Source organism: Populus alba, chromosome 7 (genome assembly GCF_005239225.2).
Source record: "Populus alba chromosome 7, ASM523922v2, whole genome shotgun sequence".
NCBI classification, from domain to species: Eukaryota; Viridiplantae; Streptophyta; class Magnoliopsida; order Malpighiales; family Salicaceae; genus Populus; species Populus alba.
The window spans coordinates 9,076,937-9,094,113 of NC_133290.1; the positions used below are offsets into that span (position 1 = coordinate 9,076,937).

Here is a 17,177-nt window from a genome sequence, read left to right on the forward strand (position 1 = left end):
AAAAAAAAAACGAAAAACCCAACGACTAGTAAAAAAAAACATGGGTCTTTTATAAAAGAAACCTAGGTGTATGGGCATGAGAATGACACGCGTACCCGGTTTTTTTTTAAATTAAAGTATCTTAAAAATAAATATAAATTACAAGTGATCTATGGTATATGAAATAAAATTTTTTTTACTCCCACTGCAAAAAATTGTTATAAAAAAATTAATAAAGTTAAAAGAAAAATATAATAACATTGTTCCCTGGTAATATAAATCAATTAAATGAAACCATATTTTTTTGTTGTATTTATAATTATAATATAAATATAATAATAATAAAATAAGTCTCAAAATATCAAAAACTCAAATTTTATCTCATTTTTTTAAAAAAATTATTAGGCAAACGGATGTTATATGGATAAAAATGAAGGGGAAAAAGAGAGGATAAAAAACTATAATGCGATTGGACAAGGAGCACCTTCTTTGTAATTATAATTTCCTTTTTACCGCCTCAAACTGAGGACGTTATCTTTATATATTTAAAACTGACTAGAGTAGTCTTTACTCTTTAGTAGCCACATAAATAAATAAATAAAAACTCCAAATGGAAAGTAGCAGAGGGAACACAAAACAGGACTGATTCTCTGTGGCCTGTTCTTCTTTTGTTTATTAGGTTCCTCTGATCTCCAAAGGTAAATACAACCTTGTTTCTTTGAACTCGCGTGCCTGCGTTGACCCTCTCTTCTCGTCTCTTCATCCTTCCTTTCTCCCTCTCTCTCTCTCTCTTAACATAAACTTCCATTTTTTTTTTCATTTCAGACCAAACAACCCCTTCATTTTTATCACTCATTCATCTCTGCTCTGTTTCCTCTGTGTTTGTTTTAATAGGATGAAAGCGCTGTTGGGTCTGTCTTTAACGGGTGTTTTTGGAGGTGTAGCGGTTAAGGCAGCAACCGAAAGTAGTGCGACGACAAGGAAGCTTGATCAAACACCAACATGGGCTGTTGCTAGTGTTTGTGCTGTTATTATCATCATTTCTATTCTCTTGGAAAAAATTCTTCACAAAGTTGGAACAGTAAGCTTTTGTATGTCTGTGTAAATGTTGTCTGTAATGCTTTTCTTTAATTTTTTACGAGTTTCTTGGTGCTCTTCGACTGTTTTTCCTTCTTGGTAGTACAGTTTAGTGGATACTGATATCACCAGATTATTTAGTTTCTTCCTTTTAAAAAAAAAACTCGGCTACAATTCTTCTTTATTCTTGTTGTATGGGGGGTTTAAACAATCTATGCCATGTCTGTTTTTAATTATGTAGAAAAGAACTGACAACTCGAAGTCATAGAAAAAAACTTATCTCTCTCTCGCTGGTGGCCTTTTTTTTCTTTTTTGCTGCTTAAATTTCGTTGAATTTCCCTTTACTGCAATGAGAAAAATGATTTTTTTTTCTCGCTTTGCTTTATCCTTGTTTCCTCTAATGTTATCTTTACCTGGTTAAAAGAATTGTCTTTTTTTTTCCCCTTTCAATTTTGGGATTTGTTCTTTGAGTCTCGCTAATTTTCCAATTTTTTATTTTATTTTCAATTCAGTGGTTTACAGAAAAGCACAAGCAAGCTTTGTTTGAAGCCTTGGAGAAGGTTAAAGCTGGTAAAGAACCAAGCTTTCTATTTCACTAGTACTAAGGATCATGATTCTCTCCTTTGGCCTTGACTTTTTGCTTAATGTTTTTTTATGTGCTCCTTTAGTGGGAATGTTATTAGGAAATTCTGAGTTTGGAATGATTATTGCAGAGCTGATGATTCTAGGGTTCATTTCACTGCTCCTGACTTTTGGGCAGAATCACATTGCAAAAATCTGTGTTCCCCAAGATGTTGTAGGCACCATGTTGCCTTGTAAGAAAGAACGTGTAACTGATAAAAGTAGTAGCACCAAAGGGGAAGAGGAACCTGGACGGAGACTTTTGTGGTTTGATCGTAGATTTCTAGCTGGTGCTAAGAGCGCAGCAAAATGCAAGGATGTAAGTGCATATGCTGCAAAACTTGTTGTTTGTTGAAAATTTAAGATCTTCTATTGGCTTTAGATAAAGTCTATCGATGAAAGTTTTTGTCATGACTAGCATGCAAGATTTGGCCGCAGTAAATGCATCAGTAATGCCCTTGCATTGTATAAAAGAAGCTGAACAGTGTTTGAATGACAACCATTTAAAGCATTATTTTACTGGAAACAAATCCAAAGAATGCTTTCTAGTGGAAGGTGGGGGAGTAGGTATGGGCATGCTAAGGCTAAATTACATGATATTTGATGCTTTTATATGTATTTTCATTAAGCCAACTAGTTTAGTTGCATGCTTAGAAGTTTCAGAAAAATCCCACATGTTTTTGGAATGAACTCGTTGTTTTGTTTTGATGTCAAGAATATACTGTGGGCTGTGAAATGCATTTTCATTCTTTAAAAACTGATTCACATAAGCTAATTGGTTGATACTTGATGGATACTGATAGGTGTAAACATGGTATGACACGCCTTAGATGTGACCCATCAATTTTCATCTTGAGTTTTCTCAGTTACTGTCACAATTTGGACCACGACAATACAGAACTAACATTGAAGCAACAAAGTGATAATATGAGGAAAGAATGTTATCACATTCTGGTGTTTAATGAGATTGATAATCGATGCTGTTGGGTATAATGCAGAACTAACATTGAATAGGCATTCTGGAACTAATTTTCTTAGGACATGCCAAATTCGATTGAAAACATAGTACATTCTATTGTGGGATCTTGAATTAATCTAAAGTAATGGAAGAAACTGCTAGCTGCTTAAGGATATTTCTTCCTGGTATTGAAATTTAATGTTATCCATCACATTTGGGCTTCCTCAAGAGAGCTCATAATAAGTTGTGAGAACATAAACCTATGTTTATCCAAGTCTAAAGATTCTTATTTTCCTTTTATGAAATATTTTATGGTACATTACTTCATGCTTTTGAACAGTATCTTCAAGTGTTGTAACTAGATAATCATTCCACAAGTTAGTGCCATAAGTAATTTTCTTGTTGCTGCTTTACAGTAATTAATTTTTATACCAACATTTATTACTCACATTGATTTGGTAGGATATTAAAATTTGTCTTCATTACTGTATGAGAGGATAACATTGAATCATATCCTGCTCAAAATGATAACTATTCTGAATTTTTCCTGCAGGGGTACGAACAACTCATATCTGTTGATGGGTTGCATCAATTACACATCCTCATATTCTTTTTAGCATGCTTTCATGTGTTATTTAGTGTTATTACAATGACACTCGGGAGACTAAAGGTATGGAAATGTTCTTTTTCTTGCACTTTCCTTTATGCTATCCATACACTCATCAAATTGCCTGGATTGGTTATGTGCATTACTGGAAAATAAAAAACCTATGGTAATGAATAAACTAGAAATATGTTGTCTAATTTTAGGTAGACAAGCCTGTTGACAAACCTATCTCTGTCCCTTACCCTTAATGTGATGCATTGAGTCAAATTCACAGTTGCTAGTAAGCACTTACTTTTTGCAGACTCGCGCATGGAAACGGTGGGAGCTGGAGACTTTGTCCCACGATTATGAGTTCTCAAATGGTATGCTGTCTTATCTTAAAGGCCAGGCTCCCTGTTTATGTTATAGCTTGAACTTTTCTTCATCAAGTCCAAACATTATACTTGAATACCAGGGTTTGTATGCTCAGTTGGATATTATCTTATGCACAGATCCTTCAAGATTCAGGCTTACTCACGAGACATCTTTTGTGAGATCACACACCAGTTTCTGGACTAGAATTCCTTTCTTCTTTTATGTTGTAAGGATTATATCACTTAACTAGCACCTTTTTTTTTTTTTTTTGGTGTGTGTGCATGTGGTAGAACAGTATGGTCTAAACTTGTTTGTATCTATTGCAGGGATGCTTTATCCGACAATTTTTCATATCTGTTAGCAGGTCTGACTACTTGACATTGCGCAATGGATTCATCACAGTGAGTCTTCATATGGTCAAATTTAATTATTCACTGTTGGATTGCCGCTTTCCATTTTTGACATTGCCATTTTTATGTAGGTCCATTTAGCTCCTGGAAGTAAGTTTAACTTCCAAAAATACATCAAAAGGTCATTGGAAGATGACTTCAAGTTAGTTGTGGGAGTGAGGTAATAATTCATTTATTATATCTCTCTTCTTGTTATATTTCTTTGGTTGCACAAGATTTCAAATATATGCATCTTGATTTAAATTGATTTGTTGGCAGTCCTGTTCTGTGGGCATCCTTTGTTATTTTCTTGCTTCTGAATGTTTATGGTAAGTTCCTCTCCCATGGAAATTTTTAGAGCAAATAAGCACTTAAAATTTGAATCTGAAGACAGTTTGATATGTTCGTGTTCCGTTACAGAATTGCAGGCTTTGTTCTGGGCTTCTATAATACCTGTGATTGTAAGAAATCTATTCCCAGTGACCAAGTTTCCTGATCAGAGAAAATATCATTGTTCTGACCATTTATTGTTGCAGATTATCCTAGCAGTTGGCACAAAACTTCAGGCCATTTTGACGATGATGGCTCTTGAAATCACTGACAGACATGCAGTAGTCCAAGGGATGCCTCTTGTTCAAGGCTCAGACAAATACTTCTGGTTTGGTCGGCCTCAGTTACTTATTCATCTTATCCATTTTGCTTTGTTTCAGGTGCAGTATGGCCGCCTCTGCAAATACTAAACCTTATATTACATATACTTCAAATGGAATGGTTAATTTTAGATTCTTGAATATCAAGATTCTTTGCTTTATTCATATTAATCAACTTTAAGTGTGCTAATTGTCATGTTCTTTATATCTTGGTGCTTGCAGAATGCATTCCAGATAAATATTTCTGTGGATATGGGTAATGACTGTTTTTCAGCAACTCTATTTTGCAATAATGGATCGTCTTCTCCCATTCTCTACTCCATATCTATCCATTGCTCAACATTGATGTTCTATATATGCAGTATTCATTTGGGTTGAACTCTTGTTTCCATGACAATTTTGATCTTGTTATAGCCAAAGTTGCTTTGGGGTAAGCATTGGTTTTCTTCCCCCCATCAATAGATTGCAATTTCCAGTAATAAATAAATCCATCACAAACATGTTATAGAGGCTGTGGAAATTAACAGTATCCTAACTTCAACATGGAGAAGACCATGTTTTGGACATTATTCTTTATTTCAAATTGAACTGATAGAACTGAATTTCCGTGGCCTTGCAGGGTTGGAGCTCTAATTCTGTGCAGTTACATCACACTTCCTCTATATGCCCTTCTAACTCAGGTACCTTTAAATTTCCAAGAGCTTACAAGACAAGCTCTTCTGTTGGAATGAAGATGATCAAGTAAAATCCTACAAAAGGAAGTTCTAACTTCAAATGGATCATTTGTTCCTAAAGCAAGCCTTTGATCAACCAAAACAATTTCTCCTCGTTACTAGAAATGATAGCATGTGTTTCAATAATATCATAGCAAAACCTAAAAGATGCTGGCACTAAAGAGCCCTTGTCTCCGAGGACCTAAAAGCCTTATTCGTAGATAAACTTTGTATCTTAATGGCTTCTTCTCTTTCCCATCGCTTATTTCTCATGGGTTTTTTTATGGTTTCCCGGATACTAATCTTTATCGGTGGACACTCTCAGATGGGTTCGCATATGAAGAAATCAGTCTTCGACGATCAAACATCCAAGGCTCTGAAGAAGTGGCACATGCTTGTGAAGAAGAGGCACGCGAAAGGAGGAAAGACTCCTTCTCAGACGCTGGGAAGTGTAAGCCCAAGCGTGTCTACTGTCTCTTCCGCACTCGCATTGCAACGATTCAAAACAACCGGGCACTCAACGCGGTCATCATACACTTACGATGATCAAGACGAGTCTGATTTAGAAGCCGAGGCATTGTCACCCACAACAGCAACAACCAGTTTTATTGTGAGAGTGGATGATGATGATGATGATGTTACGGAAGTTGATGTGCTGCGCCAAGAAGAGGAAACCAGAAATGAAGACGATTTCTCCTTTGCCAAGCCTGCCCCTCCAAAAGAACCATAGTTTGCATCAACTGCTGCATCATCTTCTTGTACATTAGTTTGCGAAAGATCATTGTAGATTCAGATAGAGAAATACAATATCGAATTTATATATTTTTTGGTGTGTATATTTACACTCTTTTCAAAAAATTTCTGGTTTTGAATCTATAATATATCTTTTTATAGAATCTTTAATATTTTTCTGTTTTATATTTTTTGTTTTTATAATACATGATTGGTAAACCCCAACACGGTGGGTTGATAATGATGATTAACGTTGATGTGAGCTTGATTATTCAATTTGTAAAATTATTATTATCATTGTTTTCTTGTTGGGCCAATGTGACAACCATATCTCATCTAGAAATGGAAGTATGGCCGAAGCATCCTCGTGGAAATAGACTCACTCTATTGATATTAACGATTGACAAAATGTGCTTTCGTGTCACATTTCGAATTAAAGTATATAAAAAACTCTCTATTTATATAAACTATTTTTTCAAATATTTTAATTAAACAATTTAATTAAATCATAATCCAATTAGGATAACACAAATTAAAATTATTAATTAAATACTTTAATTCAATCCTAATACAATTAGAAAAATTAATTCTATAATTAACTTAATTTAGGTTTCAATTTTAAAATATAAAATCAACATTTTATATATGAAAGGATAGAATTTTAATTCCATCTCATATACCATTTTATAATAAGAAATAAATTTCGAGGGTAAATTTGTAAATTACACTCTAAAAACCCTATTGTAAAAATTTATACAGTGCAGGGGCAGATTGATGAATTTTCCCCAAAACATAATATTTTTTGTTTTTTAAAGGGGCGCAAAATCATAATTCTCAGCCCATTGCTGATGGTTGTAGCAGCGGTGGCCAACATTGTCACTGTAAGCTAGAAGTGTGAAGGTTTACCCCTCGCCCTTCGCAACCTTTAATAGTGACCGCAGCCACCTATGACTGCTATCTCTATACTAGTGGCGCGTTAGCTATGTGCACAACACAACCAAACATGCTGGCATAAATTCCACTATTGGACGTTATGCAACAACCATCCTTTTAATTTCCAGTAAATTTATACTAGAAAAGAAAATTCTAGCCAAATTCAAATAATCTCGCCAGATTTAGTTGGAACAATAGCCAAACAAATGTTTTTAAAAAAATCATGAGAGAAAGCAAAATTTAGGAAAACTTAATTTTGCATTTAAATTTAATTTACAATTAATAACAATAACAATTAAAACATGAAAACAACCCTAATTGTCTAACGATGACTTTGAAATCACTGTTAGGTTTCTTGGAATACATACATGTAGTAGAAACAATAAATTTCAAAACTTTTCGAAAGTCTCAAGTATCTTGTTAGATAGATCTAGGGGGTTTTTAGGGTTTATACGAATATAACTAGAAGATCATTATGTTTTTTTTTTGCTTTGAATAATTGCTTCAAAACTGGGTTGTGAAAACCACAAGTCATCCAGGTGTCAGGCTTCTAACAGTAATCCATACAAAACATCAGTGAGAAATCTCTTAAACCCTTTTAGAAAAGAGGGATTGTTATGTATTTGAGTGTTAGCCTCTTTTCTTTTGTGTTTTTCAAGTGTTCTGTAACTTAAGTAGTTTTGTAAAAAAAGAAAAAAGACATAACATTTTATTTATAAAGAAATTTTAAAACCTTATAAAAAAATATTAATTTAATCCGTGAATAATATCATATATATTATTTCAAGATAATTTTATAAAATTTATTCAATAAAATCCCTACTTAATTTTTCTAAGTCTAGAATTGTAATACCTTGTATTAATTACATTTTTAATTTTTAATTTCTAAAATTTATTTACAATCAAGTCACACTTGATTAATCATCCCATTTTAATTTATGACTAATGATTCTTATATGTGTGACCTATTAAGTTTCTTAATAAGTTGGCCTAAATAAAAATCACAATCCTAAATAAAAATAGATTAAATAAATTAATTTATTATCAATTCAATAAATAATTGATTTATATTTGAAAATCAAAAATACAATGTCTAGCAAACATATCATGATCCCCTAAATATTAGAAAAACCTTTGAGTGACTAGTTTCTTAGTGTAAATATTATCAATTCATCAAAAATGTTCCGCTTTAGATATTATAACATGGAGTGTGTCTACCATGTTCAATCATGCTTTTTCTTAATACCATAGTCATTGATTATTTGATTAAGATTTGAAACTCTTTATAAATCTCATTCCACCTTGCGCAATGATTTACATTCAATACTATTTGAGAGCAAATAAAATATTTTTTCTAATTCATATATGGTAATGAAAACTCTCTCGATTACTTAAATACCTTCATATAATTCATGTTATATCAAATATCTGTCCATTTGTTACCCTTAATAACAACTTGTATCAGGATCAAAATATAATATTTTCTATATAATATAACTTGGTGATCTCAAGTTTAAGGATCACTTACATAACCGTAATGTAAGTCTTTCTATAGACACATTTGATATCTCCATATGGAATTCTCATGTATGTCAGTTCAGTATACATGTCATCTTACAAGCACCAACATATTTGTTTTAGGTATTTCTCATACATCACCTTATAAGAATAACTGTTTCTTTTCATAAATGAAATAACATAATATTTATCAGTCTCAAAAGCTTTAATTAATGTCCAGTCTTAATAAAGCATTGATCTAGAACATTTAGAAATAATACCTTAAAGAAATAAAAATCTCATAATTATAACAAACTTTATAATTTCATTTGCAAAATATTTTTGTTCCCAAAGACTATTTTTACTCTTGACTTATTAATTAAATATTAGATTTATTAATTAAATATTTGATGAATATTAAAGATAAATAATATCTTTATTAAAATTTAATATGTTTTCATGAACAAAGTCAATATGAATATCACGTGAAATCAATCAATTAACTACAAGGCATATTCAATAACACTGTAACTTTTTGATTGCCACCTATCCTAACTAAGGACAAGATACATACAAAAGAGATATAAACGTGCATGCTATCTCTAAACAATTTTAAAATAAATTTTTATACTTAAAAAGAATACAGCTATTTTTATCCGGCTATCTTTGTATTAATTACAAAAAAAAACAAAAAACGTTCGTTAAAGAAAAGCCCACCCCAACCAGGGGAAATATTTGTCAGGTATGAGGAGATAATTTCATGAGATCGGGTGAAAATAGAAGAAGCTTAGTTCATCTTGATAATGTCTTCAAGTGGCTCTCTATGAGCTTCCTGGGATAATTTCACCGTCTGTGGCCCCATCTCAAATAGCTTTTAGCACCTAGAAAACCAACATTTAAACAAAAATGTCCAGATTACATAAACTGATGTTATATATTAGTAAACTTTATTCTTAATTAAGAAACCTAAAAATTATCAAAAGTATTTAATAACAAATCAAGAGATCATCAAGTCTACATGCGCACAAAAGATAAATAATGACCGTTATATATATATATATATATAAAAGACACATACCTAGAAAATATCCCAAAAAACCCACATAGATACATCAAAACAAAAAAAAAAATGTAGAAAAAAAAACCCAAATCTCAAATTCTAGATTAGAAGGCGGGGAAGTTGCTAAAGGAGCTTTTATGGAGGACTTACTGTAACGGTAGGAAATATGGGAATGCATAAAGACGTGAATGAAGGCTTGAAGATTGGAAGGTTGTGGAGGCAGTTCGAACGAGAGCTGCTGCTGTTTTACCACTCAGACAAAAGAAAAAAGACGGTGTCGTGACCGCAGTCTTCAAAACTGTCCGTTTCTCACTTTTTAACGCACTTATCATGAATTCATGTTCTTTAACGATTTATTCGAGATAAACTAACTTCAATTTTATTTCATCTGTTTTCTAGTTTCTGGAACGATTTTGCTGTCGCTATTTCTTCACACAAACCTCAGCTTTTACCTTCCAAATGAAAAATCTATGATACAAATGTCTTCCATGATCTCTGTCAGCAGCTGCTTGCTTGAACTCATAAAGCTGGAGTTGATACTCTCTTTTGTTTGTATCTGCATGTGGCAGCACGGCAGAAACTAGTGGATACATGTTAATTTCTGGTATAGAAAGCTGGGTTCTCTCTTCTGTTTGTATCTGCATTTCACCACTAAGGTGGCCGTAAAGGCGGATCCGGTAATTGTTTTCTACCCCGGGCTACAAAAGTAAATATATACATTATTTTTTTAGGTTAATCATTAACTCATATATATATATATATATATATATATATATATATATATATATATATATATATCAAGTTAATAGTAAACTTTCAATCTAAATACATAACACAAAATATGTAGAAATAAAATTTAAAGTATATAAAATTAAAAAAAATTATACTATTAAAATTATACTCTTCGATGTTTCGTGAAATAAAATTCATCTATAATCGAATTTCGAATCGATATATTTAGCAAGTTCTCGTTTAATATAAATGATTTAAAGTTGTCAATTAGATTCTAGAGCAAAAGATAAGTGCAAGGAGTTTCATTATCCCATCACTGAATCTAAAATTTAATTTTTTCAATTGAAAAATTATTATTGAGTAAAATATATCATAATGATAATGTTGGTAACTGTCACTGATTCTTGTTGCTGACATGAATGACCTATAACCTTTTTTTTATACTAAATATTCATATGTGGTATGTAAATTTCATATTGTGTGCAAACAGATTGCACATGTGCAAGGAGATGATCAAATTTGACATCTCTCAAAGTTCAAAGCAATGCTTTAATAGTTGATACAAGATCCATTGCATTTAAGATATCAAAAGATTTTTGAAGCAAAACTCGACAAGGTAAATCAATAATCCCCATTATTTTATGCATCAAATATAAGTTGAATATAAAATTCAAAAGATTTCATCACGATCAAACAACCACTAGCTTCTCCACGTATAGAGTTAAAAGATCCCTTTTGAACCATTTTCAAGCATAAGTTGCACCATACATATCTATTAAGCCGCAAATTTAATAAAAAAGAAAGTTCTATCGAGTAGTTTCACTTTGATGTAAATTATCGATTTGATTAGTTTATCTACCAGTCTCACATTTTGTTGTAGCTAAAACTCCAACTTACAAAGACATGCAAATCTGATTGTCTTACGACCAATTAGTTATTTGTGTTTAATATTATGTTGTTTTTAGTAAAGGACACAAGGATTTTTTTTATATATATTTTTATATAAGTTTATGTCATTATTTTATCATCAATTATTAAAATCAAGGTGGATGGATCATTAAATTTTGTATATTTATAGAATTTTTTGTAATTTATTATTTTACTTAAGTTCGGTTATAGCTCACCATAGCTTCCTTAACTCCTCTGCCCTTGGTGATTATACATATTGACCTAGTCATAAATTTAATGTTTTAAGCCCTTAATTAAGATTTTTTGGTACGTGTTTTACCATGATATATATATATATATATATATATATATCTATGTGTACTAACTATTATTTAAATGTTTGTCTATGGGTAGATATTTTCAAGGCTCATGTAGGAGTTGGGAAAGGTTTTAGGAAGAGGGTACTTTGCTATCCAGGTCGGCAGCAGCACTCGATTTCGTTCAAACTCTCTTAGAAAGATATGTGCAAATCGCGAGTGATGTGTCTTTTATACTGCCAAAATGGTTAATAAATGACGGACGCTGTAAGAAAAACAGAGAGAGAGAGAGAGAGAGAGTCAGGTTGTCGTGTTGGTGCTTATGGGAATGAACGAAGCTCAATGTTTTGCGTGTCTGAAAGAAAGAGAGGAACCCACCCACTTGGATGGCAAAAGGTCTTTGTTTGACATGGATTCATTTACTCTCTGAGACAGATGAATCAATGTTTAGCCTCCAGAATTTGGGACTCATTTCTTCTGTTCAAACTTGAGACAAACAAGTTGCTGAGGCTAATTAATTTCAAACACTTTTTCAAATAAGTATGGACCTCCTCTCTATACTTACACATCGAGTCAATTGCTGACGGAAACATCAGCTTTTCTGTTCAACTCGAACACTGCTCCATCAGCATTTTTATTATTATTATTATTATTATTATTAATTACATCAGTTTATACATATCTTGATTAATTCTAATAAATATTAAAATTAATAATCATTAAAATCTTTAATAACCTTAATAAAATTTAAACTCATTATCATTAAAAAACAAACTTAAAACTTAATCAATTAAATTTTGCTATAGAAGTTGCTATTTTGAAGGGAGAGTTGAGGGATCACAAAAGTATCATGACTCACCGACAGCCTGGTATAAAAATGGTGAGGCACAACCATCTAGGTGGTGGCCCAATAATAAGAGATTGGGATTAAGAGGTTTGCTCCCTCTGTGGTCTCAGGTTCGAGCCCTAAGTTGCTCATATGATGGCCACTGGAGACTTACATGGTCATTAATTTCAGGGCCCGTTGGATTAGTCGAGGTGCGTACAAGCTGACCCGGACACCCACATTAAACTAAAAAAAAAATGGTGAGGCACTCATAAAACTAGTCCAATAATATCCTAACGATTAAGAGTGTAATAAAAATGGACCAACCCTCTAGACTTGTTAATGTCAAAGTTGTAATAATGATAGAATATCAAAACTCCAAGAGAGAAGGTGCTGTCTCAAACCCAGATGGACGGCTATAATTAATTGAAACTCAATCGTATTGGTCCAAGCAAGAACTTCGTATGATACCTTATCCAAAATAATACACCAAGGAGGAGCTGCCTCCTTTCTGTCCAAACTAATTACCCCTCGCCCCCCTTTTTCTCTACCCATTCTGAAACCGCCTACCCAAAACTTAAAATCTTCAACTCTCCACGGACTCTTTTTACCTTTCAAAAATATCTTTGTGAAAAAAATAATATTTTTTTTGGTTTTTAGATTGTTTTGATAAATTGTTGTTAAAAATGAATTTTAAATATATAAAAATTATTTCAATATATTTTTAAATAAAAAAAATTATTTTAAAAAACAACTATTACTATATACCACTTAATCTAAATCAATAACCTCCCGTGATTCTATAAACAAATCCTTGATTTAATTCAATAATAACTTCCGTGAAACTAATTCTTGATTTAGTTAATGAGACAAATCCAATAAATGCTTGCGTCAACTTGTTCAGCCTAAACAATTTGGTATTGATCTTGAAAGAAACAAGTTGCTTAATTAGACTGATCAATTTGCTTGTTCAGAATTAATTGCAACATTTATTTTTTCTATTCAAGTCAGGCTCTAATATTATACTAGCATATTGCCGTGCTCCGTAGCTTAAAACAAAAAAACTTTCAAATATAAAAAATATATTAATAATATACAGAATATTTTAAGTGTTTTAGATCTGGCGATCATGTCTTGACCCAACACACGCCAGCAATTTCTGGAATAAAAAATAGAAAAGACAATGTCCTCCGTAGTCCTTTGAATATCTATAATATAATTCATAATACAAACACTCTATATACATAGCACTAGTACAGAAAAGAAAAGTGAAAAAATCACATAACTTAAAGGCCAATAATTTAATGTTAAATGATGAAATTGTAAAAAAAATTGTTAAAAACTTGAAAAAACAAATTTGAATTAACCGATAATTGATTAACTTGATTAATCAAATACCCGAGATATAATATCAAGATAATACAACAAAAAAAAAAATGGAACAAACAATGAAGATAAGGGCTTAATAATAAAATATCAAATTATGAATTCAAAAGAAAAATTCAAATTTCAATAAAGGATTGCCTTGTTGAAAGTCAACCATAAAAAAATAATGAGTAAAATATTTAACCGTAAAAAAATTAAAAATCCAAATAATACACCAAATATGATATAAAAACAAATTGAAATTAAATAATTAGGGGTTAAATTAAAAAACAAAAAAAAAACTATGAAAAGGATAAAAAAATAATCAAAAGAATGAGGATAAAAAATAGATATAAAATCAAATGAAATTAAATGTTTAGGGATAAAATTGATAAAAAAAAATAAATCAAGAAAAGAATAAGAATATAGCAATCAAAAGAATGAGAACCAAAACGGATTAAAAAAAACAAATGCAATAAAATTGGAAAGCACATTGCAAAAAAATAATAATTAAGAAAAGTATAAAACATAGAAATAAAACAATAAAAAATAGAGGGATCAAATCGGATTAAAAAATCAAATTGAATAAAATGCCCAGAGACAAAATTGAAAAATGTAATAATTCAAAAAGACATAAAAAATCATATAAACAATGAAAACAAAAAAGGATGGTTAAAATTGATCAAATTACAAACAATCAAAAATAGAGGGATCAAATCGGATTAAAAAATCAAATTGAATAAAATGCCCAGAGACAAAATTGAAAAATATAATAATTCAAAAAGACATCAAAAATCATATAAACAATGAAAACAAAAAAGGATTGTTAAAATTGATCAAATTACAAACTGAGGGACATAATTCTTTTTATGAAGGTTAGATGCGAATTTCTAGGGAATGAGAGAGAGAAGAGGAGAAAGAAAAAACACTCACTTCAACCCGATCAGACCTTCTCTGTTACACCTGCCACACCACCAGAAAAAGAATGACTTGTTGCTCCCAACATTGCTATGGAAGCAGGTTTTTGGTAACTGGAAAAGATCTCACATGTCACCTGAATTGCGCAAAGGCAATAACGCACTAACTTGGGAAGAAGCTTTTTTTAATATTATAAAATTACCAAAAAATCCCTACCTAAACTAAAAAATAACAACAAAACTAAAAGAAAAGAACCAAGATACCCTTGAAATTAACCTTATTTTTCTTGGATTCAAAGGGTAGTTTTGAAATTTCATTTTATTTTAAAGAAAAAGACTTTAGAAGCCCCCTTGCATGTTCACTTTATTTTTCTACTGAGAGGTATTATCGTAACTTTGCTGTGTAAAATTCTTGGGATAGACTGAGAAGGTCCCCTACAAAAGCTTTATATTTCTTTTTGGCTCTCAAGGATAAAACAATTATTTAACTGTACTAAAAAGGAAAGTCCCTGGATCAAATTGCCCCTAATTAATTTTGCAATGACTAATACACCATCTAAAAAAGACAATTGTATTTCCTATTGAAAGCATAACTATTTTTTTCCATAAGGGTAAAACCATAAAAACACTGCTCCAATGAATAGAAACACGTGTCCAGCAGCATAGTAAATCACTTTAGTATTTCTGTAACGTCTCATGCACATAAACGATAAAACAATATTATCTTGTAAGAAAAAAACAAACAAGAACCTGTTATGGTGGTGTGGTACCTTTATCCATAATAAGGAGGACCTGCCTCCTCCGACCTCTCCATCCTTCCTAATTAATTACTTCTTTACCCAATACATTTCAAAGTAGAAACTGAAGGTGCCCTGCACCCCTCCATTTCTTTCTAGATATATATCAAGAACCTCCCCCCCTTCACGCTATCTTCTACAACCTTCCAACAACCCCAGACTTCAACAACTCATGCCTCGCTTTTCAAGAATCCTCTCCTCGGATGCGGATGCGGATGCGGATGCGGCAGCGCCCCCAGCGGCTGTTAACGTTCAGTCTGACCTTATGGTTATATTAGCAGCTCTTCTGTGTGCATTACTATGCGTGGTGGGGCTTATTTTGGTGGCTCGTTGTGCCTGCATCCGCCGTGTTACCGGTGGGTCACCGTCTTCGGACAAAGCTAACAAGGGTGTGAAGAAGAAGAACCTCCAGCGGCTGCCCAGGTTCAGTTACTCTGCTGGAGATGGTAGCGGAGAGGGTGGTGGCGCCACCACCAAGTTTGGATCAACAGAGTGCGCAATTTGCTTGGGTGAGTTTGTTGAAGGAGATGAAGTTAGGGCTTTGCCTCAGTGTGGACATAGCTTCCATGTTGTCTGCATTGACACATGGCTTGGGTCTCGTTCCTCTTGTCCCTCTTGCCGTCAGATTTTGGTGGTGGCTAGGTGTCAGAAATGTAGTGATTTTCCTGCTTCCACCTCCTCCGCCTCTTGTGGTGGTGGAGCTGCCACTGAGGTTGAGTTGAGCACTGGAGAAGATTGCAATGTCAAAAATAGTGATACCAATCATGCCCAAGAAACGTAGTCACTTTCTTGCCTTGACAAACAGAGAAAACAGGATTTTGCCCCACTTGGTCGTGCTGTAAAGCTGATTAGCAGGAGTAAAATGTTCTTGACTGTCTAGTCTAATGCATGCTTAACTAAATTACAGATCATGAGTTGTGTATATCAGCAAGTTTTTATGTACCAGATCATATTTTTAATGCTAATATATATCTCTCCATTTTAATGATTAAGCTCTTTCCAAGTTAGAATTCGAGCATGATTAGTTTTAATTTGCAGAACGAGGGATTGGGTTTTGAGCATTGTCATCCGCATTGCCACTGGTATTGTAATGCGGTGGAGATGGATAATAACTTTAAAAATTGTTTGATTTTTGTTGCTTAAACTTAGCCTTTCAAATGCCTATGCAGCTTACTTCCCACTAGGGATGGAGGAGAGTTGCTTCGAAGTCGATTCTCCACACTATTCATTCTCTATCAAGAAACTTTGTCCTCACTTTCCACTTTACAAGTATAAATCAAGCTTATAACATGTGCAATCATCCCGCATTTATATTCCTTTATTCTATTTTCATTCTAATTTCTAAACCTTGTAGCACTCGCAATTTCTTCATATATTATTTCTTTTTTATCCATTACCCGTTTACCATCTAGTTCGAATCTAGTTTTTAAAACTTCCAACTCATTTTCTCTATATTTTACCCTGTGTTTGGCATTACATTTACGGTAAATTTAGAAATGTAATTTTATTTGTTTTTCAAAATATGTTTTACTCAGAAATATATTAAAATAATATATTTAATTATTTTTGATATTAGCACATCAAAATAATATAAAAACACTAAAAAAAATATTAATTTTAAATAAAAAATTCAAAATATTAATTTTATCCTGAGCATTTTATCCAATTTAATGAATCTAAGATTTAAAAGGGAAAGAGGTTAGAAAAGGGTGAGTGATATTTTATCCTACAGAGAGCAAACCATATATCCTCTTGACTTTTCAAA

General features: G+C 32.3%; 2 protein-coding genes across 2 annotated transcripts; both read left to right on the plus strand.

The window, feature by feature from the left end:
• Positions 1-690: 690 nt before the first annotated feature.
• On the plus strand, positions 691-6,238 carry LOC118045569 (MLO-like protein 10). Its single transcript, XM_035054234.2, is given in 16 exon segments — positions 691-1,060; positions 1,569-1,626; positions 1,770-1,996; positions 3,189-3,305; positions 3,544-3,604; positions 3,734-3,822; positions 3,923-3,997; positions 4,078-4,166; positions 4,265-4,314; positions 4,406-4,446; positions 4,522-4,695; positions 4,858-4,874; positions 4,876-4,891; positions 4,998-5,065; positions 5,255-5,315; positions 5,674-6,238. Coding segments are annotated over 16 exon segments (1,734 nt in total). The 5' UTR covers positions 691-874; the 3' UTR covers positions 6,079-6,238.
• Positions 6,239-15,305: 9,067 nt separating this feature from the next.
• Positions 15,306-16,400, plus strand: LOC118045570 (RING-H2 finger protein ATL8). Its single transcript, XM_035054235.2, has one exon. The coding sequence runs from the start codon at positions 15,585-15,587 to the stop codon at positions 16,191-16,193; it is 609 nt and encodes a 202-aa protein (XP_034910126.1). The 5' UTR covers positions 15,306-15,584; the 3' UTR covers positions 16,194-16,400.
• The last annotated feature ends 777 nt before the right edge of the window (positions 16,401-17,177 follow it).

What these genes read in the sequence shown, in the direction of transcription:
- LOC118045570 (XM_035054235.2), top strand. Translation starts at nt 15,585, where the DNA reads ATGCCTCGCTTTTCAAGAATCCTCTCCTCGGATGCGGATGCGGATGCG.